At 44.9% G+C, this 27602-nt stretch overlaps 1 protein-coding gene across 1 annotated transcript in view; it reads right to left on the bottom strand.

Annotated features, from left to right (window-relative positions):
* Positions 1-27600, bottom strand: part of LOC139584656 (semaphorin-3ab-like) — a 52356-nt gene extending 24756 nt beyond the window's left edge. Inside the window, exon 1 of the mRNA XM_071416756.1 lies at positions 26813-27600. Coding sequence (XP_071272857.1) covers positions 26813-26918 — 106 coding nt within the window. The 5' untranslated portion in view covers positions 26919-27600. The remainder of the gene's footprint in view (positions 1-26812) is intronic.
* Positions 27601-27602: the final 2 nt, after the last annotated feature.

The raw sequence follows: 27602 nt of genomic DNA on the forward strand, positions 1-27602 counted from the left end.
CTAAGGAACTGTTGAGATGAGTGTCTGTAACACTCTGTAATTCTGGGCACCTCAGTCCCTACACTCTTTCATTGTATTTTTCCTCCTCTGTCTCTCGGTCTCCCTCTCTCTGTCTCTCTCTGTCTCTCTCTGTCTCTCTCTGTCTCTCTCTGTCTCTCTCTCTGTCTCTCTCCCTGTCTTCCTCTCTGTTTTCCTCTCTGTCTCTGTCTCTGTCTCTGTCTCTGTCTCTGTCTCTGTCTCTGTCTCTGTCTCTGTCTCTGTCTCTGTCTCTCCCCACAGACCAATGTGGTTGGACAGAGGCAGTATTGACACACTCCCTCCACACTTATGGCTGGAAAGCTGGATGGAATATATGTTTACCTTAGTCCTAGAAAAACATTCACACAGATTAACTAGAAAAACGTAGCCACTATGTACAAACATTGGTCTCGTCTATCAGGAGGGATGACAAAGACAGTAGATGGGAGTACAGGGCTCCAGATTGTTGGACTCCTGAGCAAGACTATGTTTCACTTAAATGTCTTTGTCAAATAGGGTTTTTCCTGAAATAGTGACAGCCAATATGTGTGAGTGTTCTCTGGGGTGACATTGGTAATGGTCAGTGTGGCCATGAGTGTACTAACACTATGTAGGGTAGAGGTATAGTTCACTAGACTCTATGTGAGGGTAGAGATACAGCTCACTGGACTCTATGTGGGGGTAGAGACTATAATAATATAATAACTATAATGTGTAGACTTTCCCAGATACAGTTTAGGCCATCCTGTCATCAGTCATAATGTCTCAGATGACAACCGAACTGACATCATATTCATTAAGTACCAACACATTTTTTCAACTGGTTCTTTTACCGAAATATGGTTCCTTTCCCTCCACTTGTTTGATGTTCCCAGACTCTCTATGTTTAACTTCTTGACGCTAGGGGCCAGAATATATATATTTTTAAATAACGTTCCCAAGGTAAACAGACTATTTCTCAGGCCCAGATCGTAGAATATGTATATAATATGTATATAATGTATATAATACAGATTAGGATAGAAAACACTCCAAAGTTTCCAAAACTGTCAAAATATTGTCTGTGAGTATAACAAAACTGATTCTGCAGGCGAAAACCTGAGGAAATCCAACCTGGAAGCGCATTTTTTTTTAAAGAATCCCTGTTCCGTTGCCTGCCCCTCTTCCATTTAAAGGGGTATCAACCAGATTCCTTTTCCAATGGCTTCCTCAGGCTTTAGACATAGTTTCAGGCTTTTGTTTTGAAAAATGAGCGAGATTTTTCAAAACGAGTCAGGTGTCCTTTGATTAGTTCCTGCGCGCGAGAGGGGTAGCTCGACATTTTCTTTCTCTCTTTTATTGAATAGGTTACCGTCCGGTTGAAATATTATCGATTATGTATGTTAAAAACAACCTGAGGATTGATTATAAAAAACGTTTGACATGTTTCTACGAACATTACGGATACTTTTGGGAATTTTCGTCTGCCTTTCAGGAACAGAACGAGGCTGTAGTTTTCTGAACATAACGCACAACCCAAATGGCGTTTTTTTGTTATAAAACTAATATTTATCGAACAAAAATAACATTTATTGTGTAACTGGGAGTCTCGTGAGTACAAACATCCGAAGATTATCAAAGGTAAGCGATACATTTTATTGCTTTTCTGACTTTCGTGACCAAGCTAATTTAAGGCTAACTGTTCTAGCATACACTCACAAACGCTTGGATTAATTTCACGGTAAAGGATATTTTCAAAATCTGACACGATAGGTGGATTAACAAAGGCTATATCAAGAGTCCCTCTGTAGAGTCAAGAGAGAGAGAAGGGAGAAAGGTATTTATGAGGGGGTCATAAACCTTACCCACAGGCCAACGTCATGACAGGGGGTAGAGAAATAGCTCACTAGACTCTATGTGGGGGTAGAGATACAGCTCACTAGACCCTATGTGGGGGTATAGATAAAGCTCACTAGACTTTATGTGGGGGTAGAGCTATAGCTCACTAGACCCTATGTGGGGGTATAGATAAAGCTCACTAGACTCTATGTGGGGGTAGAGAAATAGCTCACTAGACCTTGTGGTGGTAGAGATATAGCTCACTAGACTCTATGTGGGGGTAGAGGTATAGCTCACTAGACTATGTGGGGGTAGAGATATAGCTCACTAGACTATGTGGGGGTAGAGATACAGCTCACTAGACTATGTGGGGGTAGAGAAATAGCTCACTAGACCTTGTGGTGGTAGAGATATAGCTCACTAGACTCTATGTGGGGGTAGAGGTATAGCTCACTAGACTATGTGGGGGTAGAGGTATAGCTCACTAGACTATGTGGGGGTGGAGATATAGCTCACTAGACTATGTAGGGGTAGAGGCATAGCTCACTAGACTATGTAGGGGTAGAGGCATAGCTCACTAGACTATGTAGGGGTGGAGACATAGCTCACTAGACTATGTGGGGGTGTAGATATAGCTCACTAGACTATGAGGGGGTAGAGATATTGCTCAGTAGACTATGTGGGGATAGAGATATAGCTCAGTAGACTCTGGGGCTGGGCAGTATACCGTATTTTACTATATACCGGTGTTGATGCATGGACCGGTTTGGGTTTTTACTTTACCTTCTATAACAGTTTTTAAATGTTTGGTTTGTTAAATGTGATGTCACTCCGTTTTTATAGTCTACTCTGCTGCCGGAGTCGTATATCTCCCTTTCTCTCAACAATCTCTGCCCTCTGGCACTTATTAAGGAGTGCAGTTGTTGTTGCTCAACCACGAGATAATTTGCAGACTGTTCACTCTTCAGTCTCCATTGTCATGGTCAAGATTCAGCAATATGTTGATGACAACGATGTTGCTTCCACTTTGCTTCTTAATATAAATCCACAAGCGCTCTATAATTACACTATTAGTTTGTGTTTCTTACTGAGTCAGAGCAAACATAACTAGCTAATACAGCCTGATACCAGGGCTGGTGTATGCCTACATCAGCATGTTGTTTGTGCAACAGTATCTTTCTAAATTAGAGAGGAATAGGTGAAACATGAATATGTTAGCTATTACATGAAGTAAGAGAAAACATTTAATGTAGCCAAAGATTATAGGGTCCCACTCGCCTGGGAAACACTGACCAACACTTTGGTTCCTACCCTGTCACAATAACACCTCCAATGAGATCCTATTAGTATTTTAATTCCTAATTCTATGAATGCCTCCCTGTCTTTTTCATTCGTTGTCATGTCAATCAACACTGTATTCAAAGTGCTCAGTAGACTAATGGGAATGTCCTGTTGATGTAGTCCAGGTCACACCACAGTCATACATTACACTGTATTTGTCTACAGCTGTCTGTGTTATACCAACCAATCATCTACAACCAACCTGAGACCTCTTTACAACCAATATACAGTACAACCAATCTGAAACCGAGGCCTCTACAACTAATCTTCAGCACAATGTGGGATTGATAGTAGATGTATTACTATGTGTGATAAATGAATACATTAGCTGGTGGTAGGTTTCAAAGTGCTTTATGATAAATCAACACCTTACATGCTGACTACACAGTGTGTGCACGTGCGCCATCGTGCGTATGTTGACTTTGTCCACCCACACCAGACGAGATCAGGACACGCAGGTTGAATGATCAAAACAAACTCTGAACCAACTATATTAATTTGGGGACAGGTCGAAAAGCATTAACTTCTTGAGTTTTCTATGTCTTCCGTAAGGTGTCAACAGCCTTTAGACATAGTTTCAGGCTTTTATTTTGAAGGATGAGCGTGAACGACCACATTGCGTAAGTGGATAGGTGGGGGCTCTCCGAGTGATTTTTGCGCAAAAGTGAAAGGCAGCCATTGTTTCTCTCGGTCCTAGTGAAAATCCAACTGTCCCGGTTGATATATTATCGAATAGATATTTGAAAAACACCCTGAAGATGGATTATAAACAACGTTTGACATGTTTCTGTGGACATTATGGATATAATTTTAAATTTTTTCCGGCGTTGTCGCGAATGCTCTTTCCGGTGGATTCCTGGGCATAACGCAGCAAACAAACGGAGGTATTTGGATATAAAAAATATCTTTATGGAACAAAAGGAACATTTGCTGTCTAACTGGGAGTCTCGTGAGTGAAACCATCCGAAGATCATCAAAGGTAAACGATTAATTTGATTGCTTTTCTGATTTTCGTGACCAAGTTTCCTGACGCTAGGTGTTCTTAATGTTTTGTCGAGCGATCGATAAACTTACACAAACGCTTGTATTGCTTGCGCTGTAAAGCATAATTTCAAAATCTGAGACGACAGATGGATTAACAAAAGGCTAAACTGTGTTTTTTTGTTTTTTTGCAATATTGCACAATATTGCACTAGGCTATGCTAGTCAGCGTTTCTGATGACAACTATCCCGGATCCGGGATGGGTGGTTCAGAAAGGTTAAACATTTATGGCAATTTAGCTAGCTATCTTGCTGTTGCTAGCTAATTTTCCTGTGATATAAACATTGGGTTGTTATTTTACCTGAAATGCACAAGGTCCTCTACTCTGACAATTAATCCACAGATAAAAGGGTAAACCGAGTTAGTTTCTAGTAATCTCTCCTCCTTCAGGCTTCTTCTTGTTTTTTGGACTTTATATGGCGGTTGGCAACAAACTTTAAGGTGCATTACCACCACCAACTGGACTGGAGTGTGGACCTCAGTTCATCTTTCAATCACCCACGTGGGTATATGCTCCTAAAAACCAATGATGAGACGGGAGAGGCGGGACTTTCAGCGTATCACGCATCACAAATAGAACCAAGTTCTATTTTAGTGCCTGGCTACGTAGTTGCTCGTTGACGCGCATGAGCGGTGTGGATGCAATGATTGAATAACATGTATGTGTACATTTATTTTGCAACGCTCGCACGCGTAACGTGAGTGGTGTGGTCAGCCTGTTAGTGTGCAGTTGGTTGTTAGCTAAAGGTATATTTAAGTACAGTAATAAGGCATGAGAACCCAGGGATTGTCATGTGATAGCTCTTAGGTCCGAGGCAAAGCCAAGGGTAATTCCCAGGTTCTAGGGCCTTATATATTTTATAAAACGATAATTCACAGGTTCGAGGAGCTTATAGTTTTTATAAAACGGTTGCCAACATATTTAAAAAAGATGAACAACATGTTTTACTTAAAAACGTTATTTTACCGATTACATTCGTTTTATTTCATCCTTCCACCAGACAATAGAGTCCGGGGAAAAATAATTTGTTATTTCTGAGCTTCTTAAGTTGCTAACCAAACAGGCTGGTCGTTAATATTACTGCAGTGGTTAAAATCAGGGTCACACAGAGTGTTGCTGTCACGTTCGTCTGAAGGGTGGAAATGACCGGACCAAGGTGCAGCGTGGTGAGGGTACATTTTTCTTTAATTATGTAAATGTCGCCAACAAAACAAGAAACAAAGAAACGACCGTGAAGCTTACTAGGGCTATAGTGCCACTAACAAAGATAACTACCCACAAAAACAAAGGAAAAAAGGCTGACTAAGTATGATTCCCATTCAGAGACAACGATAGACAGCTGTCCCTGATTGAGAACCATACCCGGCCAAAACATAGAAACACACAACATAGAATGCCCACCCCAAATCACACCCTGACCTAACCAAATAGAGAAATAAAACGGCTCTCTAAGGTCAGGGCGTGACAGTACCCACCCCAAAGGTGCGGACTCCCGGCCGCAAACCTGAACCTATAGGGGAGGGTCCGGGCGGGCATCTACCCTCGGTGGCGGCTCCGGCTCGGGACGTAGCCCCCGCTCCAACTCTGGCTCCCCCCACTTTGGTGGCGCCTCTGGTGCGGGGACCCTCGTTGCCGACCCCGGACTGGGGACCCTCGCCGCAGCCCCGGACTGGGGACCCTCGTCGCAGGCCCCTGACTGGGTACCCTCGCCGCCGGCCCCGGACTGGGGACCCTCGCCGCAGGCCCCGGACTGGGGACCCTCGCTGCAGGCCCCGGACCGGGGACCCTCGTTGCAGGCCCTGGACCGGGGACCTTCGTTGCAGGCCCCGGACTGGGTACCCTTGTTGCAGGTATGGACTGGGGACTCTCGTTGCAGGCCCCGGACTGGGGACCCTCATTGCAGGCCCCGGACTGGGGACCGTCGCTGGAGGCTCCGGACTGGGGACAGTGGCTGGAGGCTCCAGACTGGGGAACGTCGCTGGAGGCTCGGAACTGGGGACCGTCGCTGGAGGCTCCGGACTGGGGACCGTCGCTGGAGGCTACGGACTGGGGACCGTTGCTGGAGGCTCTGGACTGGGGACCGTCGCTGGAGGCTCCGGACTGACCCGTGGAGCAGGCACAGGATGAACCGGGCTGTGGGGGAGCACTGGAGATCTGGGGCTTCTCCTTGGCACCACTCTTCCACTAGGGGCAACAGTGGATTCAAACTTGCAACTGGACGGAGATTTCTTCTTTAACGAGTCGGACGCGAAGGATTTACTGCTGCTCCCGGAACAGGCCCAAGTTCCCGTCATTCGCATGAAGAAGACACGCCGATACAGGGGATGCATGTCCGGGTGCCTTGTGAGAATTTTTTGGCAAGTGTGTAACCCGCATCTACCATCCGTCCTATTGGCCAACGTGCAATCATTGGAGAATAAACTGGATGAGCTCCGTTCATGACTATCCTCCCAATGGGACGTAAAAAATGGGACCTTTCACCTAGTCGTGGCTGAACGACGACATGGATAATATATAATTGGGTTTTCCATGCATCTAGTATTGAGGAAGTCTCCAGGTTTTGCTTGCCTGAGGTAGAGTATCTCATGACAAGCTGTAGACAAAAAACAACAGCTCAGTGTTCAACACCATAGTGTACTCAAAGCTCCTCACTAAGCTAAGGACCCTGGAACTTAACACCTCCCTCTGCAACTGGATCCTGAACTTCCTGACCGGCCGCCCCCAGGTGGTAAGGGTAGGTAACAACACATCTGCCACGCTGATCCTTAACACGGGGGCCCCTCAGGGGTGAATGCTTAGTCCCCTGCTTTGCTCCCTGTTCATCCATGACTGCGTGGCCAAGCACGACTCCAATACCATCATTAAGTTTGCCGACGACACAACGGTGTTAGGCCTGATCACCAACAACGATGAGACAGCCTATAGGGAGGAGGTCAGAGACCCGACAGTATGGTGCCAGGACAACAATCTCTCCCTCAACGTGATCAAGACAAAGGAGAAGATTGTGGACTACAGGAAAAGGAGTGCCGAGCACACCCCCATTCTCATTGACGAGGCTGTAGTGGATTACGTTGAGAGCTTCAAGTTCCTTGGTGTCCACATCACCAACAAACTATCATGGTCCAAACACACCCAGACAGTCGTGAAGAGGGCACAACAACGCCTATTTCCCCTCAGGAGACTGAAAAGACTTGGCATGTGTCCTCAGATCCTTAAAAACTTCTACAACTGCACCATCGAGAATATGCTGACTGGTTGCATCAACGCCTGGTATGGCAACTTCACAGCTTCTGACCGCAAGGCACTACAGAGGGTAGTGCGTACTGCCCAGTACATCACTGGGGCCAAGCTTCCTGCCATCCAGGACCTCTATACCAGGCAGTGTCAGAGGAAGGCCCTAGAAATGGCCAAAGACTCCAGCCACCCTATTCATTGACTGTTCTCTCTGCTACGGCACAGCAAGCGGTACTGGAGCGCGTTGTCTAAGTCGAAAAGGCTTCTTAATAGTTTTTACCCCCAAGCCATAAGACTGCTGAACATCTAATTAAACAGCTAATCTGTTTATTATCTGTGCATAGTCACTTTACCCTTACCTACATGTACATATTACCTCAATAACCTTGATTAACCTGTACCCCCGTACATTGACTCGGCACCAGTACCCCGTATATAGTCTCGTTATTTTAATTTTAATGTTAATGTTGCTCTTTGATTTAATTTTTTAAATTTTTTATTAACTATTGTTTTTCTTAAAACAACATTGTTGGTTTAGGGCTTGTAAGTAAGTATTTTATTTTATTTTATTTGATAGCTATTGAGGATAGCTAGGCAAACGTTACATGTCTTTTATATCCATTATAATATATATAATGAATTCATTTTATAAATTGATTGGCTGGGCTGTGGGACAGTGGATGCGCATTGATAAATCTAATGGAACTGTTAACAGGCACTACCCGTGGAATGCGGGGATTGTGGTGCTATAACTCCCTGCTTTCAACCAATCATCATCCAGAATCCAATACATGCCATTTTATAATGCTTTGTAATAAATTGAAACGTTCATTAGTGACTGGGTCCTGATTGCCATATGATGTTTGTAGAATGGATTATCTGTCTTTCTTTCTTGGAATAAATAACTGTGTACATCATTAATGTTTCATCAGGGAAAAAGCCCCACTCTGAAGTGTTTTTTGTTTGTTTGTCAGGGGAGGAAAAAGGGAGAGAAGAGGGGAAATAAGAGTAAATGGACATGCAGTACAAAAAAAGGCAAAGGAAGGCAAAATGTGTGAACAGAAGAGAAAGATGGGAGTGACAGAGTAAGATAGGGAGGGAGGGGGAAAAAGAAAGAGAGAGGGGAATAAAGAAAGAGAGAGGGGAATAAAGAAAGAGAGAGGGAGAGAGAGACCTGCTGCTTGTAGTTAGAAACAGATTCCCTCAAGTGCCCTCAATTCTGCTCTGTCACAAACACACCAGAGCTCCCACACACCCTCTCCCACACACCCTCTCCCACACACAGCCCAGCACTATTCCCCTCAGCCGCACAGACACACACATGCATGCACACACACAAACACACACACACACACACGCAAACATATAAACACACATGCACGCACAAACAAACGCACACACACAAACACAAACAGAATCCAAACAACCCGTTTCGTAATGCTTTGTAATAAATTGAAACTTTCATTAGTGACTGGGTCCTGATTGCCACATGATGTATGTAGTATGTATTATCTATTTCTCGATCTTTCTTGGAAAAAATAACTGTGTATATCATTAATGTTTCATCATGGAAAATGCCCCACTCACTGAAGTGTGTTTGTTTGTCAGAAGCCCTGAGAGGGAGGGGAGAGGGAGGAGAAGGGAAGGGAGACAAGGGAGGAAAAGGGGAGAGAAATGGGGAAAATAAGAGAAGGAAGAGATGGACATGGATTACAAAAAAAGGCAATGGAAGGGAAAATGTGCAAATTAAAGAAAAAGATGAGTGACGGAGTAAGAGAGGGAGGAAGGGGGCGAAAGAAAAAGAGGGAGAGAGACCTCCTGCTTGTAGTTAGAAACAGATTCCCTCAAGTGCCCTCAATTCTGCTCTGTGACAAACACACCAGAGCTCCCACACACCCTCTCCCACACAGCCCAGCACAATATCCTCAGCCGCACACACACATGCGCACACACATGCGCACACACATGCGCAAACACATGCGCACACACACACACACACACACACACACACACACACACACACACACACACACACACACACACACACACACACACAAACAGAATCCAAACAACCCGTTTTATAATGCTTAGTAATAAATTGAAACTTTCATTAGTGACTGGGCCCTGAATGCCACATGACGTACAGTTGAAGTCGAAAGTTTACATACACCTTAGCCAAATACATTTAAACTCAGTTTTCCATAATTCCTGATATTTAATCCTAGTAAGAATTCCCTGTTTTAGGTCAGTTAGGATCACCACTTTATTTTAAGAATGTGAAATGTCAGAATAATAGTAGAGAGAATGATTAACCGTTTTTTACAATCACTTTGGCACTAATTTTGGAAACTTGTCAATTTTCAAAACTCTAGACACAAAACTCACAACCAATGATCAAAATGCACATTTTTCAAAATTCGAACACTTTTTCCAATTGCTTGGATACAATACACATGAAGCTAAGATCATTGAATTAAAATCCCCTGTTCAAAATGACACAAATTAACATCAAAGTATTACCATTTCAAAATGCAATTCACACATTACATCTGAGATGACTGTCTATTCATGTCATTACAATGATCTAACTATCAATTGATACAACTGCTCAAAATGATAAGTAACTGTTGCGTTACTCTTAATGCATAGTTTTACGGAAACTGACAAACAATATTCCATGTTTAGATCATAAAAGTTTCAGGATAACGAGATCCATTGACACCAATTACCGTGGAATATGAACCAATTAGACTACATTATCTATGGATGTAATATGTCATCATCATTCTTTATCAGACACAGTTTCCATGGTCCAATGTACCACTTTTTCAGACCATGTTTTCAGATTTGACATTACTGTACACTCACCGGCCACTTTATTAGGTACACCTATCTAGTACTGGGTAGGACCCCCTTTTGCCTCCACAACAGCCTGAATTATTCATGGCGTTGTACGTTAAGAGATGCCATTCTGCACACCACTGTTTTAAACAGGTGTTATTTGAGCATGTGTGGCCTTTCTGTTAGCTTGAATGAGTCTGGACATTCTCCTCTGACCTCTCTCATTAACAAGGTGTTTTTGCCCACAGAAATGCCGCTCACTGAATGTGTTTTGTTTATCGCACCATTCTCTGTAAACTCTAAAACTGTAGTGCGTAAAAATCCCAGGAGGGCAGCTGTTTCTGAGATGCTGGAATCACTATGTTGTAACGATTTTCGTCGTCAGATGAAGAGTAGTCGGACCAAAGCGCAGCGTGGTAAGTGTTCATGTTAATTTATTAAAAACAGAACACTAACAAAAATAACAACGAGAACGAAACGAAACAGTCCTGTCTGGTACAGACACAAAGACAGAAAACAACTACCCACAAAACACAGATGGGAAAAGGCTACCTAAGTATGGTTCTCAATCAGAGACAATGATAGACAGCTGCCTCTGATTGAGAACCACACCCGCCCAAACACACAGAAATAGAAAACATAGAACACAAAACATAGAATGCCCACCCCAACTCACGCCCTGACCAAACTAAAATAGAGACATAAAAAAGGAACTAAGGTCAGGAAGTGACACATGTGTGGCATCAACAATCATACCACGGTCAAAGTTGCTTAGATTACTCATCTTGCATGTTCTAATGTTTGGTCGAACAACATCTAAACCTCTCTACTCTATATACTCTATATATTGAGTTGCAGGCAGCCACATGATTCGCTGTTCGAATGTAACCTTCCTTGATGAGCTAAATCAGGTCTGTAGAGCTGATGGCGTGACCTATGTCATTGTGTGGGATAATGTCAGGTTCCACCATGCTCAAATGGTGCAAGCATGGTTTCAGGCCCAACCACAATTTACCACCCTGTACTTAACCCCATACTCTCCTTTCCTTAACCCAATTGAGGATTTTTTTTGCACATGGAGGTGGAAGGTATATGATAGGTGCCCTCACGAACAAGCCGCCCTTCTCCAGACCATGGATGACGCATGCAATGACATCACGGCAGACCAGTGTCAGGCCTGGATTTGCCATGCCCGAAGATTCTTCCCAAGATGTTTGGCTAATGAAAACATGAGGATGAAGGATGAGAACCTATGGCCAAATCCACAAGACAGGTTTGAGGGAAATATAGAAGTACAGTAATCAATCCTTTGTTTTGCTTTTTACAGTAAGCCAGGTGAAGAACACTGCAGTTGACGTTTTACTGTAGTTTTCTTCTTTTTTGTAGCTTTTGTACTACAATATTTAACGATTATACGAACAACTACACAGTGAAACTATCGCTATCTTGTGTGTGGGTGATCTAAATGAATGGTCCTATGGTATTTCATGATAAATAAGTTATTTGAACCAATGATTCTGCAAGTGCAAGGTTTCTTTAAAGATATGAATGGACAATGCAATGTATTGAACATTGGACAGCCTGTGTTACAAATGATGACCGTTTTGAGTTTTGTGTCTAGAGTTTTGAAGAATGACCACAAGGTTCTGAAATTTGGGCCAAAGTTACTGTAAAAAACTGTATTTTAGCTTTAATTTCTTTCATCACATTCCCAGTGGGTCAGAAGTTTACATACACTCAATTAGTATTTGGTAGCATTGTCTTTAAATTGTTTAACTTGGGTCAAACGTTTTGGGTAGCCTTCCACAAGCTTCCCACAAAAAAAGTTGGGTAGATTTTGGCCCATTCCTCCTGACAGAGCTGGTGTAACTGAGTCAGGTTTGTAGGCCTCCTTGCTTGCACAAGCTTTTTCAGTTCTGCCTACACATCTTCTATAGAATTGAGGTCAGGGCTTTGTGATGGCCACTCCAATACCTTGACCTTGTTGTACTTAAGCCATTTTGCCACAACTTTGGAAGTATGCTTAGGGTCATTGTCCATTTGGAAGACCCATTTGCGACCAAGCTTTAACTTCCTGATTGATGTCTTGAGATGTTGCTTCAATATATCCACATGATTTTCCTCCCTCATGATGCCATCTATTTTATGAAGTGCACCAGTCCCTCCTGCAGCAAAGCACCACCACAACATGATGCTGCCACCCCCGTGCTTCACGGTTGGGATGGTGTTCTTCGGCTTGCAAGCCTCCCTCTTTTTCCTCTAAACATGACAATGGTCATTATGGCCAAACAGTTCTATTTTTGTTTCATCAGTCCAGAGGACATTTCTCGAAAAAGTACGATCTTTGTTCCGATGTGCAGTTGCAAACCGTAGTCTGGCTTTTTTATGGCGGTTTTGGAGCAGTGGCTTCTTCCTTGCTGAGCGGCCTTTCAGGTATTGTCGATATAGGACTCGTTTTACTGTGGATATAGATACTTTTGTACCGGTTTCCTCCAGCATCTTCACAAGGTCCTTTGCTGTTGATCTGCGATTGATTTTCACTTTTCTCACCAAAGTACGTTCATCTCTAGGAGACGGAATGAGTCTCCTTCCTAAGCGGTATGATGGCTGCGTGGTTCCATGGTGTTTGTACTTGCGTACTATTGTTTGTACAGATGAACGTGGTACCTTCAGGCGTTTGGAAATTGCTCCCAAGGATGAACCAGACTTGTGGAGGTTTACAATTTTTATTCTGAGGTCTTGACTGATTTCTATTGATTTTCCCATGATGTCAAGCAAAGAGGCACTGAGTATGAAGGTATGCCTTGAAATACATCCACGGGCACATCTCCAATTGACTCAAATGATGTCAATTAGCCTATCAGAAGCTTCTAAAGCCATGACATAATTTTCTTGAATTTGTCAAGCTGTTTAAAGGCACAGTCAACTTAGTGTATGTAAACTTCTGACCAACTGGAATTGTGATACAGTGAATTATAAGTGAAATAATCTGTCTGTAAACAATTGTTGGAAAAATTACTTGTATCATGCACAAAGTATATGTCCTAACCGACTTGCCAAAACGATAGTTTATTAACAAGACATTTGTGGAGTGGTTGAAAAATGAGTTTTAATGAATCCAACCTAAGTAGATGTAAACTTCTGACTTCAACTGTATGTAGTATGTAAACTCAGCAAAAAAAGAAACGTCCTCTCACTGTCAACTGCGTTTATTTTCAGCAAACTTCACGTGTAAATATTTGTATGAACATAACAAGGGGGGGTCAAAATCAAAAGTAACAGTCGGTATCTGGTGTGGCCACCAGCTGCATTAAGTACTGCAGTGCATCTCCTCCTCATGGACTGCACCAGATTTGCCAGTTCTTGCTGTGAGATGTTACCCCACTCTTCCACCTGCAAGTTCCCGGACATTTCTGGGGGGAATGGCCCTAGCCCTCACCCTCTGATCCAACAGGTCCTAAACGTGCTCAAGACATTCCTGTCTTGCAGGGAATCACGCACAGAATGAGCAGAATGGCTTGTGGCATTGTCATGCTGGAGGGTGATGTCAGGATGAGCCAGCAGGAAGGGTACCACATGAGGGAGGAGGATGTCTTCCCTGTAACGCACAGCGTTGAGATTGCCTGCAATGACAACAAGCTCAGTCCGATGATGCTGTGACACACCGCCCCAGACAATGACGGACCCTCCACCTCCAAATCGATCCCGCTCCAGAGTACAGGCCTCGGTGTAATGCTCATTCCTTTGACGAGAAACGCGAATCCGACCATCACCCCTGGTGAGACAAAACCGTGACTTGTCAGTGAAGAGCACTTTTTGCCAGTCCTGTCTGGTCCAGCAAAGGTGGGTTTGTGCCCATAGTGGGTTTGTGCCCGTTGTTGCCGGTGATGTCTGGTGAGGACCTGCCTTACAAAAGGCCTACATGCCCTCAGTCCAGCCTCTCTCACCCTATTGCGGACAGTCTGAGCACTGATGGAGGGATTGTACATTCCTGGTCTATCTCGGGAAGTTGTTGTTGCCATCCTGTACCTGTCCCGCAGGTGTGATGTTCGGATGTACCGATCCTGTGCATGTGTTGTTACACGTGGTCTGCCACTGCGAGAACAATCAGCTGTCTGTCCTGTCTCCCTGTAGCGCTGTCTTAGGCGTCTCACAGTACAGACATTGCAATGTATTGCCCTGGCCATATCTGCAGTCCTCATGCCTCAATGCAGCATGCTTAAGGCACGTTGACGCAGATGAGCAGGGACCCTGGGCATCTTTCTTTTGGTGTTTTTCAGAGTCAGTAGAAAGGCCTCTTTAGTGTCCTAAGTTTTCATAACTGTGACCTTAATTGCCTACCGTATGTAAGCTGTTTGTGTCTTAACGACAGTTCCACAGGTGCATGTTCATAAATTATTTATGGTTCATTGAACAAGCATGGGAAACAGTGTTTAAACCCTTTACAATGAAGATCTGGGAAGTTAATTGGATTTTTACAAATGATCTTTGAAAGACAGGGTCCTGAAAAGGGGACGCTTCTTTTTGCTGAATTTTTTATCTTTCTTTCTTTCTTGTAAAAAATAACTGTGTACATCATTAATGTTTCATCAGGGAAAATGCCCCACTATCTGAAGTGAGTTTTTATGTCTGAAGCCCTGAGAGGGAGGGGAGAGGGAGGAGAATGGAAGTGAGACAAGGGAGGAAAAAGGGAGAGAAGTGGGGAAAATAAGAGAAGGGAGAGATGGACATGGATTACAAAAAAAGGCAATGGAAGGGAAAATGTGTGAATGAAAGAAAAAGATGAGTGACAGAGTAAGAGAGGGAGGAAGGGGGAGAAAGAAAAAGATGAGTGACAGAGTAAGAGAGGGAGGGAGGGGGAGAAAGAAAAAGAGGGAGAGAGAGACCTCCTGCTTGTAGCTAGAAACAAATTCCCTCAAGTGCCCTCAATTCTCACAAACACAAACACCAGAGCTCCCACACACCCTCCCACACACACAGCCCAGCACTATTCCCCTCAGGCGCACACACACATACGCAGTCACCTGAACAAACAACGAGACAGGTGTGTGTTACTGTAAATCTACTGTATATGCTATCCACCATGTGAAAAGGAAACAGTTAAATTGCTGAGAGCCCAGGCTGCTTGTCGTATAAACAGTGGTGTGTCAGACATATAGGAAGCCAGTCTGGAAATCACCATAGCTGTGTTCTAATACTCATACTAACCGTACTATTTGTGAGTAAATTGAGTATATATCATGCTTATTGGTCATAGTTAGTATGCCAAAAGTTCCCGGATGTCATACTACATTCGCCAAAATACGAAGTATACAAGCATTAGACACTATTTCTGTGCTTTTAGGGCCCATAATGCAATCCTTCAGAAAATCTGGGTGGCTTCACAACCTTTTAAGATTTGAATAAAATTGAGGAAAATATGCACGAGAGCCCATACAAATCAATTGCTTTAACTAATGACAAATGTTAAGATAATGTTGAGCAATGTAATAAAGTAATGACTTTTCAAATAAGGTACCTTACACCTTACTTATGTTGGCTGACAATTTGTTAGCTATGCTATCCTTACGAACCACATAGCATGTCGTTACAGCAGTATGTACCAGTATGTTAGCTAGTTACCTAATGTTAGTTGGCTACTAATACATCGAACTTGCCAGTATATTAACTATATGCTAACTAACTACCCAATGTTTATTGACTAGATTTTTCCTGTCATTCTTAGTTTAGCTAAGTAGTATAGTTGTTGTGCATTCTCAATGGACATTCGGGTGCGTTCGTAAATTCCCTCTGGCTCTCTGCTCCAATTTCAGAGCACACTTGTCTGAGTGTACCAGAGCTCAGAATAACTGATGAATTTATGAACACTCAACACCAGTGTCAGTAAACGTCAGCATTAAAGCGTAATTAAATTGTGGTCAGCAGCACAGTCACTAACGCTCTGGATAACTTGAAAACAGCCTAACCAGCTCTGCTAGGGCAAGTAAAATGGTCAGTTTGAGGTGTTCTCTCATTTGTGTCTGGAAGTAGCTAGACAGTTAGCTTGTGTGCTTGACTGCCGTTGTGAAGTCGGAACACTTGGATCAACCCTACTCCTCGGCCAGAATGTCCAGTGATACTGCCTGGCAGTGTGCGCTCTGAATTTACAAAAGGACAATCTGACAACGCTCTGAATTTACAAACGACCAGAACATGCTCTGAACGCACTCCAGATTGAATTTAATAACACACCCAAAGTTGTAAAATGTCTAGCTACTAATTTGTCATGCTAACAAGCTAGCAATAGTTTGCATAGCAACAGCATCAACTTCTGGTAGACAGGCGAAGCATTAGTATGCTCAACTGAAAGGATACCGTTCGTTTACAGTATCCTAAAATGAACTAATAGTATATACCCATTAAATATGTAGAATACAGTACGTTAGTATGGGTATTCGAACACAGCTCTAGTCAACACCACACACAGCTCAGGTGAGTGTGTGTTTGTGTGGGACTAGCGTCCATGGAAACCATCCATTCACCAGATAATTGTGAGATTATACAAATAAACGGATACATTGACACACTCACATGGTCAAGCTCATGTGGATGCACACAAAAACGTATCACTATTTTAATAATCAAATAAGTGAAATCAGCCATGTTAGAGACTCCAAGCCCTACTATTCACCCCCTATATGCATATGGGTTACTCAACCTTCCTCCCTCTTTCTCTCTCACCCTGTTAGGATACAGCTGTATTTTATTACAATGGATCTTAGGTGGAGGGAGTGAGAGTCGAAAGCAGAGAGCAAGGGCGAGGGCAAATGGAGGCGAAAAACCAACAGTCTTATGTGAGACTGATGAACTATTTTACCCTACATTCTTTCTCTTTCACACTCGCTCTTTCTGGGCTGGAGGGCATAGGGAGTGTTACTTCGTGTTGCCATAGAAAATATCAGAAACACATCTAAACAAAACATGAGCCAGTAGTGTATGGAGTTCTATATCTCAAGGCTTTGTTCCTATAGGTCAGTTTATATCCGCATGGCTGACAGTCCGCTCGGTGACAACAGATAAAGCATATCCTGATCATTTCAACATACAGACTCCAGAGCCATACTCTATGTATCAGTTTTGAGGAGTTACTGAGGTAACTTTGGTCAACTCTTGAGTTCAACACGGGATAACCGGTACTACAAAAGTGGCTCACCTTTTAGCTAGGTACATTTCTATGTCAACTAATCTTTCAGAACTAACCTGCTTTTTGTAAAAACATTAAAATGTTAAAACAGGGGTCACTTAGAAATGTCCTTGTTTTCCATGAAAACATACATGAAATGAGTTGCAAAATGAATAGGAATGTCTCACTGGTGTAAAGGATTTGGAGACAGGCACAGGAATACATCTGGGTTTTTAATACACCCAAAATAAACATATACAAAACACTGGGATGTACCCTAACAAAAGAACGAGGGTAAACCTCATAGAACGACACGGGACGAGACCCGTAATATACAATGCACAAAACACGCAGCACAGGCTGAGCCAACGCATAGGTACTCACACGACCAACGGCCATGGGAACAATAATCGACAACAATAATCGACAAAAAAACATTTTTTTTGGGGGGGGGGGGTTGCCTGTTGTGCAAGTTATTTTTGCATTAATATGTGTCACATATCAGTTTGCAAACGATGTAAAAAAAAAAAAATATATATATATATCATTGAGTTAATAAAGCCGCATACAAACAGCCAGTTTCAAAATGCAGGTGTTTCAGCCTAGCTCAGTGCTTTCTGTTGCGGTGGGGCAGGCCAGCAGAAAATAGGAGCATTGCACCATGATTGGCTCAGCATTGCACCGTGATTGGCTCAGTGTTCTGTCACTCATGGGGACACTACATCACACACCTTTAGTAAGGGTAGACATCAAGAATGTGAGCCCTTTGGGTTCTGCCATAGACTTAGATTGGAAGTGCCCTTCCAAGAAGGCTCAAGGTCATTGGCCACAATGACGTTATATCTACAGTAGCTTTGATTGGACTGATCATGTCATCTGTTGTCATCAAGTTGTCATGAAGCCTGAGCTCGAATGTGTAGCGAACTGATGCTGGCTGGTTTCAGATAACCCTGAGTAGATATTGTTTCCTTCGTAGTATACCCTTCAGGTTGTCTTGCTGTTTTTTGGGAGGGGGGGAGTATAGTCAATATCACATTAGTCACTCTCCACAACACCACACACAGACATATTTCAGCATGTCATCTGTCACTGTGGGATGCTGATGGGTAAAGCTTAGATAAATAACTACATAATTGTCTGAATATGTAAATTTAAAAAATTAAAAAATTTAAAACTATGAAGGTGATGAGAGAAGTTCCCATTAACACAACTGGAGATTTCACACAATCACAACAAATTCTTGTCTGCATGGTTGGGATGTGTAGAGAGGCATGCCCATGTAATACAGTTCCACCCCCACTCCAGTGTTTGTGTGATACTGACCTATGGAGAACCTCTCTGTCTCACACACACAGAGAGAAACCAAACCCTGGTCTCTAGATTCTCTACATACTTATGGACTAAACATTTTAAAAGAACCTTCCTCATTCCATGCCCTAATTAAAAGTCTATTCACACCCAGGCAAACCCAGAGGATAACATTACAACAATAGGATTTGCATGACCTCAGGAGGACAGAGAGATGGATAGAGAGAAAGAGGGAGAGATTTTTTTTCTTTTTGCAATTCAGTGGCTTTTGTTTTTGTGGGGTTAGACCTTGGCTGGTGTTGTTCAGTGGTTTATTGTTTTAAACATCGGCTTTTGTTTTTGTGGGGTTAGACCTTGGCTGGTGCCTGCTTTATGAGAGTATATGTGTTGTGAGTATGTGTGTGCGTGAGTGTTTATGTTACGTGAGTGTACTTGTGTGTGTGTGTGTGTGTGTGTGTGTGTGTGTGTGTGTGTGTGTGTGTGTGTGTGTGTGTGTGTGTGTGTGTGTGTGTGTGTGTGTGTGTGTGTGTGTGTGTGTGTGTGTGGGGGGGGGGGCTCTTGGATGCGGGTATCAAAAGGGTGGACAGGTCTGACAGAGACAGAGCTCCTGGAAGTTCCCTCACCGGCCATTAAACTAAAGTACCCTTTCTTTCACTCTCCTTCCCTCTCATTTCTTCTCCTTCAAACTCTTTCGTTTTCTCTTCCTCTAGTTCCCAGACACTTAACAATACCCCCCCCCCCCCCCCCCGCACACTTCTCCTGGCTAGGACACATGTATGACATACTGTACAGCTAAATTCAAGTTCCTATGTCCCTGGTAGTGTACAGAACCCATCAAAACCACACCTCAGATGAGCAGAATCACATCTTTCTCTATCCTGTTCCTCTATTACCCTTTCGTGCTGTAGTCCTATAGTCATGTTGTTGTTACAGTTGGACCTGGAGGGATAATGCTTTGGTAAGCAGGCTATTGTTAACATCCCACCATGCTCCCCATCCGCTTCCCTTTCGCCCTGTCCTACTGCCCTCTGCAGTTGGGGTTAGGATGTGAGGGAGGTAGTTGGGGGGTTAACAGTGGATCCCCCCATGTGTCTGCCCTGCTGTGCTAATGTTTGTGTGTGCGTGTGTTTGTTTGCTTGGGTGTGTGTGTGTGTGTGTGTGGGGGGGGGGGGGGGGGGTATGTGTATGCGTGTGTGTACGTGTGCTGAGTGCCACCTGTAGGGATCAGGGTCCCTACACTTGCCGGACCTGTCGGTCACAGAGAACAGACCTTGGCAACAACCCCACACTCAGAAGCCACAGACACACACACCTCACATCTCACTCCACAAATGTTTAGCAATGCCAAACATTAATTTACCTTATATCCACAGCTGTATGTAAGCCTATATTCATAATTGAAAACTCAGAATGAATATCATTAACAGAGACTCTCTCTACCCTGTTCTTTGTGCAGGTCTGCTGTATGTGTGTTGTTCCATCCAAGTACAGTAGTTCGGCTGTGTTGTGTATGTGTAGTGCTGTGGTCTAATAGAGAAATCACAGAGGGCGTGATATAGAGATGACTGATACACACAGGTATCATTATCTACTGATGGCCAACGTGTGTGAGTGTGTGTGTGTGTGTGTGTGTGTGTGTGTGTGTGTGCGTGTGTGTGTGTGTGTGAAAGAGAGAGTGCATGTGTATGTGTGTGTCTGTGTGAGTGTGTTCGTATGCGCGTGTATAATTATGATTGTGGTGGTGCTGAGAAAGAAATGTCTCTGTTTGAGAGAGCCATCTGTTGAGACAGACTCACACCATTCATCCTCAACGTAATTACCATGCAGGGAACGACAGAGCGGAAAAACGGCAACCAGGAATATGAGAGGGAGAGAAGGATAGACAGATTAACGATACTTCACTTAATCACTGGCAAGTCACTCTGGTATGTCTCTTCATTAACAAACTGAAAACAGTAGACAGCAGAAAATATTGTACACTCATACACATTGCTGAGTCAAAGATACTTTGTGATTCCAATGACAGATTGAATCCTTGGTTTTCTTCTGAGTTATCTGAGCTCATTCAGATGAGAAATCAGGCCTAGGCCAAAGCAAGGAAAACTGACTCTGTAGTGGACTAGCAATCTTTCAGACGAGAAACAGATGTACTATCTTGATTAGGAAAGCTAAATCAAGCTACTTTTTAAGCTCTATCCCTTACTCTGCTGGTGATCCTTCTGAGTTTTGGAAACAGTAAATGCACTGAAGAGTACAAATTGCTCTTCTTCCCAAGCAAGTTCTGTCTGACTGGCATCATAACTGAGAAGAATGGGATAAGTGATGCTTTCAATCATCATGTTATCTCTGCAGGCTTTTTACATGAGAGAAACGGTGGTGTAGTTGACCCTGGTCAGCTCTTCTCTACGCCAGCCTCTAGCTGACTCAATGGTTAACCCATCAACTTCTAGTGAATCTTTGTTTTAATTTGAACAATTTACTATCTGTGGTGCTAGATGCCTTGATTAAGATTGATGTAAAAAATCCACTGGGGCTGATATGCTTGATCCATTTTTGCTGCAGCTCTCTGCTCACCTGATTGCTGAATCATTAACCCATATTTTTTATCCTGACGATTATATCTGGTACTATCCCCAAGGTTTGGAAGGCGGCCCATGTATTCCCCTTTTACAAAGGTGGTAACCCTTGTGACCTAAATAATTATTGGCCTATTTCTAAACCCATCTTGCCTAGCTAAAATATTAGAGTCCTTAATTAAATCTCTGCTAAGATCTTTCTTGTCTTTGAAATGTATTCTAAATGTACATCAGTCTGGTTTTAGAACAGGTCATAGCAATATCTCTACTGCATCCCTAGTTTTAAATGGTGTTAAATCAGGTTTCCTGGATATTACTAGAATTACTAGAACCCGCAGGGGTCGATTAACAATATCGACTTGTCTGCAAAAAACCTCCTCTTGTATGACAATGATACTGTTGTGTATGCTATTGCCCCCACTGTTGACCAGGCTCTATCTGAACTACAGTCTGCCTTCTTTGTAATACAGCAAAACTTTATTGACCTGGAATTAGTACTGAATTCGGGTAGAACTAAGTATATGTTGTTCTCTAGAGAGCATATAAATAAGATGATTTAAGCATATGTACTTTGGATGGTGTTCATGTAGATCGTGTCCCTGCTTACAAATATCTGTGCATCTGGATAGATGAAAAGCTGTCTTTTAAAAAGCATATTAATGAGTTAGTTAACAAGCTGAGAATAAAAATGGGTTTCTTCTATAGAATTAGGTCCTGCCTCTCGCTAAATAGTAGAATGCAGATTATTCAGTTGACGTTCCTATCGGTCCTAGACTATTGCGACATCATCTATACGAACTCAGCTGCTGTAACGGCTGTCAATGTCATTCTCCTCCTCAGACGAGGAGGAGCATGGATCGGACCAAGATGCGGAGTAGGAGGTATTCATGATTTTAATGGCAAACCAACAAACGCTACAAATTTAACAAAACAACAAACGTGACTAACCTGCAACAGTCCTGTGTGGCCCAAACGCTGACACAGGAAACAAACACCCACAAAACACCAGTGAAACCCTGGCTGCCTTAGTATGACTCTCAATCAGAGACAAACGATACACACCTGTCTCTAATTGAGAATCATACCAGGCCGAACACAAAACCCAACATAGAAATACAAAACATAGACTGCCCACCCAACACTCACGCCCTGACCAATAAAGACATACAAAACAAGAGAAAACAGGTCAGGAACGTGACATAACCCCCCCCCCTTAAGGTGCGAACTCCGGGCGCACCAGCACAAAGTCTAGGGGAGGGTCTGGGTGGGCATCTGACCACGGTGGTGGCTCAGGCTCTGGGCGAGGTCCCCACCCCACCATAGTCACTCCCCGCCTCCGTATCCCCCTCCCAATGACCACCCTCCAACTCAACCCACCTAAATGAAGGGGCAGCATCGGGATAAGGGCCAGCACCGGGATAAGGGGCAGCAGCTCCGGGATAAGGGGCAGCAGCTCCGGGATAAGGGGCAGCAGCTCCGGGATAAGGGGCAGCAGCTCCGGGATAAGGGGCAGCAGCTCCGGGATAAGGGGCAGCAGCTCCGGGATAAGGGGCAGCAGCTCCGGGATAAGGGGCAGCTCCGGACTGAGTGGCAGCTCATGACTGTAGGGCAGCTCATGACTGTAGGGCAGCTCATGACTGTAGGGCAGCTCATGACTGTAGGGCAGCTCATGACTGTAGGGCAGCTCATGACTGTAGGGCAGCTCATGACCGTAGGGCAGCTCATGACTGTCTGGCGTCTCTGGCAGCTCCTGACTGGCTGGCGTCTCTGGCAGCTCCTGACTGGCTGGCGTCTCTGGCAGCTCCTGACTGGCTGGCGTCTCTGGCAGCTCCTGACTGGCTGGCGGCTCTGGCGGCTCCTGACTGGCTGGCGGCTCTGGCGGCTCCTGACTGACGGACGGCTCTAGCGGCTCGGGACAGACGGACGGCTCTAATGGCGCTTGGCAGACGGACGGCTCAGATGGCGCTGGGCAGACGGACGGCTCAGACGGCGCTGGGCAGACGGACGGCTCAGACGGCGCTGGGCAGACGGACGGCTCAGACGGCGCTGGGCAGACGGATGGCTCAGACGGCGCTGGGCAGACGGATGGCTCAGACGGCGTTGGGCAGACGGATGGCTCAGACGGCGTTGGGCAGACGGATGGCTCAGACGGCGTTGGGCAGACGGATGGCTCAGACGGCGTTGGGCAGACGGATGGCTCAGACGGCGCTGGGCAGACGGATGGCTCAGACGGCGTTGGGCAGACGGATGGCTCAGACGGCGTTGGGCAGACGGATGGCTCAGACGGCGTTGGACAGACAGATGGCTCAGACGGCGTTGGACAGACAGATGGCTCAGACGGCGTTGGACAGACGGATGGCTCAGACGGCGTTGGGCAGACGGATGGCTCAGACGGCGTTGGGCAGACGGATGGCTCAGACGGCGTTGGGCAGACGGATGGCTCAGACGGCGTTGGGCAGACGGATGGCTCAGACGGCGTTGGGCAGACGGATGGCTCAGATGGCGTTGGGCAGACGGATGGCTCAGATGGCGTTGGGCAGACGGATGGCTCAGACGGCGTTGGGCAGACGGATGGCTCAAACGGCGTTGGGCAGCCGGGCAGTTCAGGCACCGCTGGGCAGACGGGCAGTTCAGGCACCGCTGGGCAGACGGGCAGTTCAGGCACCGCTGGGCAGACGGCAGACTCTGGCCGGCTGAGACACACAATAGGCCTGATGCGTGGTGCCGGAACTGGAGGTACCGGGCTGAGGGCACGCACCTCAGGGCGAGTGCGGGGAGGAGGAACAGGGCTCTGGAGATGCACTGGAAGCCTGGTGCGTGGTGTAGGCACTGGTGGTACTGGGCTGGGGTGGGAAGGTGGCGCCGGATATGCCGGACCGTGAAGGAGGACACGCGCTCTTGAGCACCGAGCCTCTCCAACCTTACCAGGTTGAATGGTCCCCGTAGCCCTGCCAGTGCGGCGAGGTGGAATAGCCCGCACTGGGCTATGCAGGCGAACCGGGGACACCACCTGTAAGGCTGGTGCCATGTACGCCGGCCCGAGGAGACGTACTGGAGGCCAGATACGTTGGGCCGGCTTCATGACATCCGGCTCGATGCCCAACCTAGCCCTCCCAGTGCGGCAAGGTGGAATAGCCCGCACTGGGCTAAGCACGCGTACTGGGGACACCGTGCGCTTTACCGCATAACACGGTGTCTGACCAGTACGACGCCCTCTCACTCCACGGTAAGCCCGGGGAGTTGGCTCAGGTATCCAACCCGGCTTCGCCACACTCCCCTTTAGCCCCCACCCCAAGAAATTTTTGGGTGAGCCTCTCGGGTTTCCAGCCACTCTGCCTTGCAAGCGCCTCATAATGCCGCCTCTCCGCTTTCGCTGCCTCCAGCTCCGCTTTGGGGCGGCGACACTCCACTGGCTGTGCCCAGGGTCCTTTACCGTCTAGGATCTCCTCCCAAGTCCATTCCTCTTCTCTCCATTGCTTTGGTTCTTGCCGTCCTTCTCCAATCCGCTTGGTCCTGGTTTGGTGGGTGTTTCTGTAACGGCTGTCAATGTCGTTCTCCTCCTCAGACGAGGAGGAGCATGGATCGGACCAAGATGCGGAGTAGGAGGTATTCATGATTTTAATGGCAAACCAACAAACACTACAAATTTAACAAAACAACAAACGTGACTAACCTGCAACAGTCCTGTGTGGCCCAAACGCTGACACAGGAAACAAACACCCACAAAACACCAGTGAAACCCTGGCTGCCTTAGTATGACTCTCAATCAGAGACAAACGATACACACCTGTCTCTAATTGAGAATCATACCAGGCCGAACACAAAACCCAACATAGAAATACAAAACATAGACTGCCCACCCAACACTCACGCCCTGACCAATAAAGACATACAAAACAAGAGAAAACAGGTCAGGAACGTGACAGCTGCCACTTCATTAAAGCCGTTAGATGGAGTTTATCATAGCACACTGCAATTACAATTTTTTGAAGATCTGGGGACCTATGCCAAATCTTTTCAGTCTCCTGAGGGGGATAAGGTGTTGTCGTGCCCTCTTCACAACTGTCTTGGTGTGTTTGGACCATGATAGCTTGTTGGTGATGTGGACACCAAGGAACTTGAAACTCTCAACCTTCTCTACTTCAGCCCCGTCGATGTTAATGGGGGCCTGTTCGGCCCTCCTTTTCCTATAGTCCACAATCATCTCCTTGGTCTTGCTCATATTAAATGAGAGGTTGTTGTCCTGGCACCACACTACCAGGTCTCTGACCTCCTCCCTATAGACTGTTTCATCGTTGTCGGTGATCAGGCCTACCACTGTTGTGTCGTCAGGAAACGTAATGATGGTGTTGGAGTCGTGCTTGGTCACTCAGTCGTGGGTAAACAGGGAGTACAGGAGGGGACTAAGTACGCACCCCTGTTGAAGATCAGCGTGGCAGATCTGTTGTTGCCTACTAGCGCCTCTAGGGCAATTCAGAAACCTGATTGAGGACCTTATTACCGATGAATGTGTTAGTTTTTTTATGATTGTGTTTTTCTTTCTGCTTGCGTTTAGTACTTTCTGTAATTTATATAAGTCATGTATTATCTGTAAAAGAGACCTTGGTCTCAGTATGACTCTCTGATAAAATAAAGGTTAAATAAAAAATATATAATTCTAGAGCTTTCTAGAACTTTCTATGAAATTAGAGAACTTTAGTTTCCACCTGACCCATGACAACACAGTGGAAATAGTATAAAATCCATTCCAGTGTATAGTTTTCTAGAGATGGATATCAGAACAGATCTATGTATCTCACAGAGCTGGTCACAGTGTATGTTCAGTAAATATCTAACAGATTCGATCCAGCGTGATCTAACAGATTCTAACATATTCACTCTGATACATATCTACTCTGATCTGAAGGACTCAGTAATTATATTTTGTAACAGATCCTACTACGTTCATGTCTTTGATCAGCCATATGGCACATGGAATTCTGAGGAAGAAAGTGTGTACCTATGCACATCAAACATATCTCAGATGCAGAGTACATAGGCTATCAATGTGGTTTCCTTTTCAATCCCATGCATATGGCAGACACATATCTTCCATTCTCAGTAAAACATTTAATTAATGCTGAAAATGTGCTGTATAAAGCCAAATACATAAAACCTTTTAAAAGCAACCAAACAACATCATGGAAATATGGGTTGCACTTTATGTTGACACACACTTTCGCAGAAATGCCATATCACAGTCAATCTTTAGTAGTTAAGTGAATCAGTTCTTTCTCAACACAAACAGACACAGGCACCAGCAGAAACCTCTATCCCTGCTAGATATGCATACAGACAAGTATGAATATAGAGCAGCTGGTAAGAACAGAGTAAGCATAGATGATTCTTCTTTTAAGATAGCATTAGAGTAATAGTAGAAAGAGGGAAGAAATATGGTACAGTAAGTGTCAAGGTAAATGAATAAGACTCACCTTTATAAGAGAGTTTTAGACGGGGCATATTGCTCTTCGTCTTCTGTGCTCCAGAAATAACCACCATCCCACACAGCAACACCACCATGCCCCAGAAAGAGGCCATGATCCTGGGGAGAGAGAGGCCAGACAGGTCGCTGAAGAACCAGTCCTCCGGAACAGAATAGATGTCAGCAGAACCAGGATCAGTCCCAGATCAGGGGTAGAGTTTCCAGAAAATAAAAAAGTATTGAAATACTGTCAAACAGAAGTCTGTTCAGTCCAGTAATTTAGCAAAACTGGACCAGAACCTGTCCTACGTTCTGGGGTTATGGGTCAGGGGTTCCAGAGACACAGAACCTGAAAATGGAGCAGGGGTATGGGTCAGTGCTATAAACAGCCAGTCTACGCAAGCCAAATGGAACCGAGACAAACCGAACTAAGTGGAAGTGAACCGAGCTGAACCGGACCCACACAGCAGACTCATATCACCTCAATGTTGGAGGTCAGAGGCAAGGGGAGTCCCACCATACCGATCCCGGGGAGAGTGAGGGGAGCTGGGCTAGAGACCAGTCTACGTGGGTCTCTGCTCCAGCAATTCTCTAGTGTTGACTCTCTATTTGTTTCTCTATTTTCTCTCTTCCAGCATGCCCTCAATTAAAACTCTGTCTTTAGTTAGTAAAGACAAACAGGTCCAGTATGTTCCAGCTCCTAATCCAGTTAGCTTGGGAAACAGTCTTCACTGAGACACTCTATGTCCTCAACATAGCCCAGCTCAGCCTAGCCCTGTCCACACTACACACTGCACACA

This window comes from Salvelinus alpinus, chromosome 9 (assembly GCF_045679555.1).
Source record: "Salvelinus alpinus chromosome 9, SLU_Salpinus.1, whole genome shotgun sequence".
Classification (NCBI taxonomy): Eukaryota; Metazoa; Chordata; class Actinopteri; order Salmoniformes; family Salmonidae; genus Salvelinus; species Salvelinus alpinus.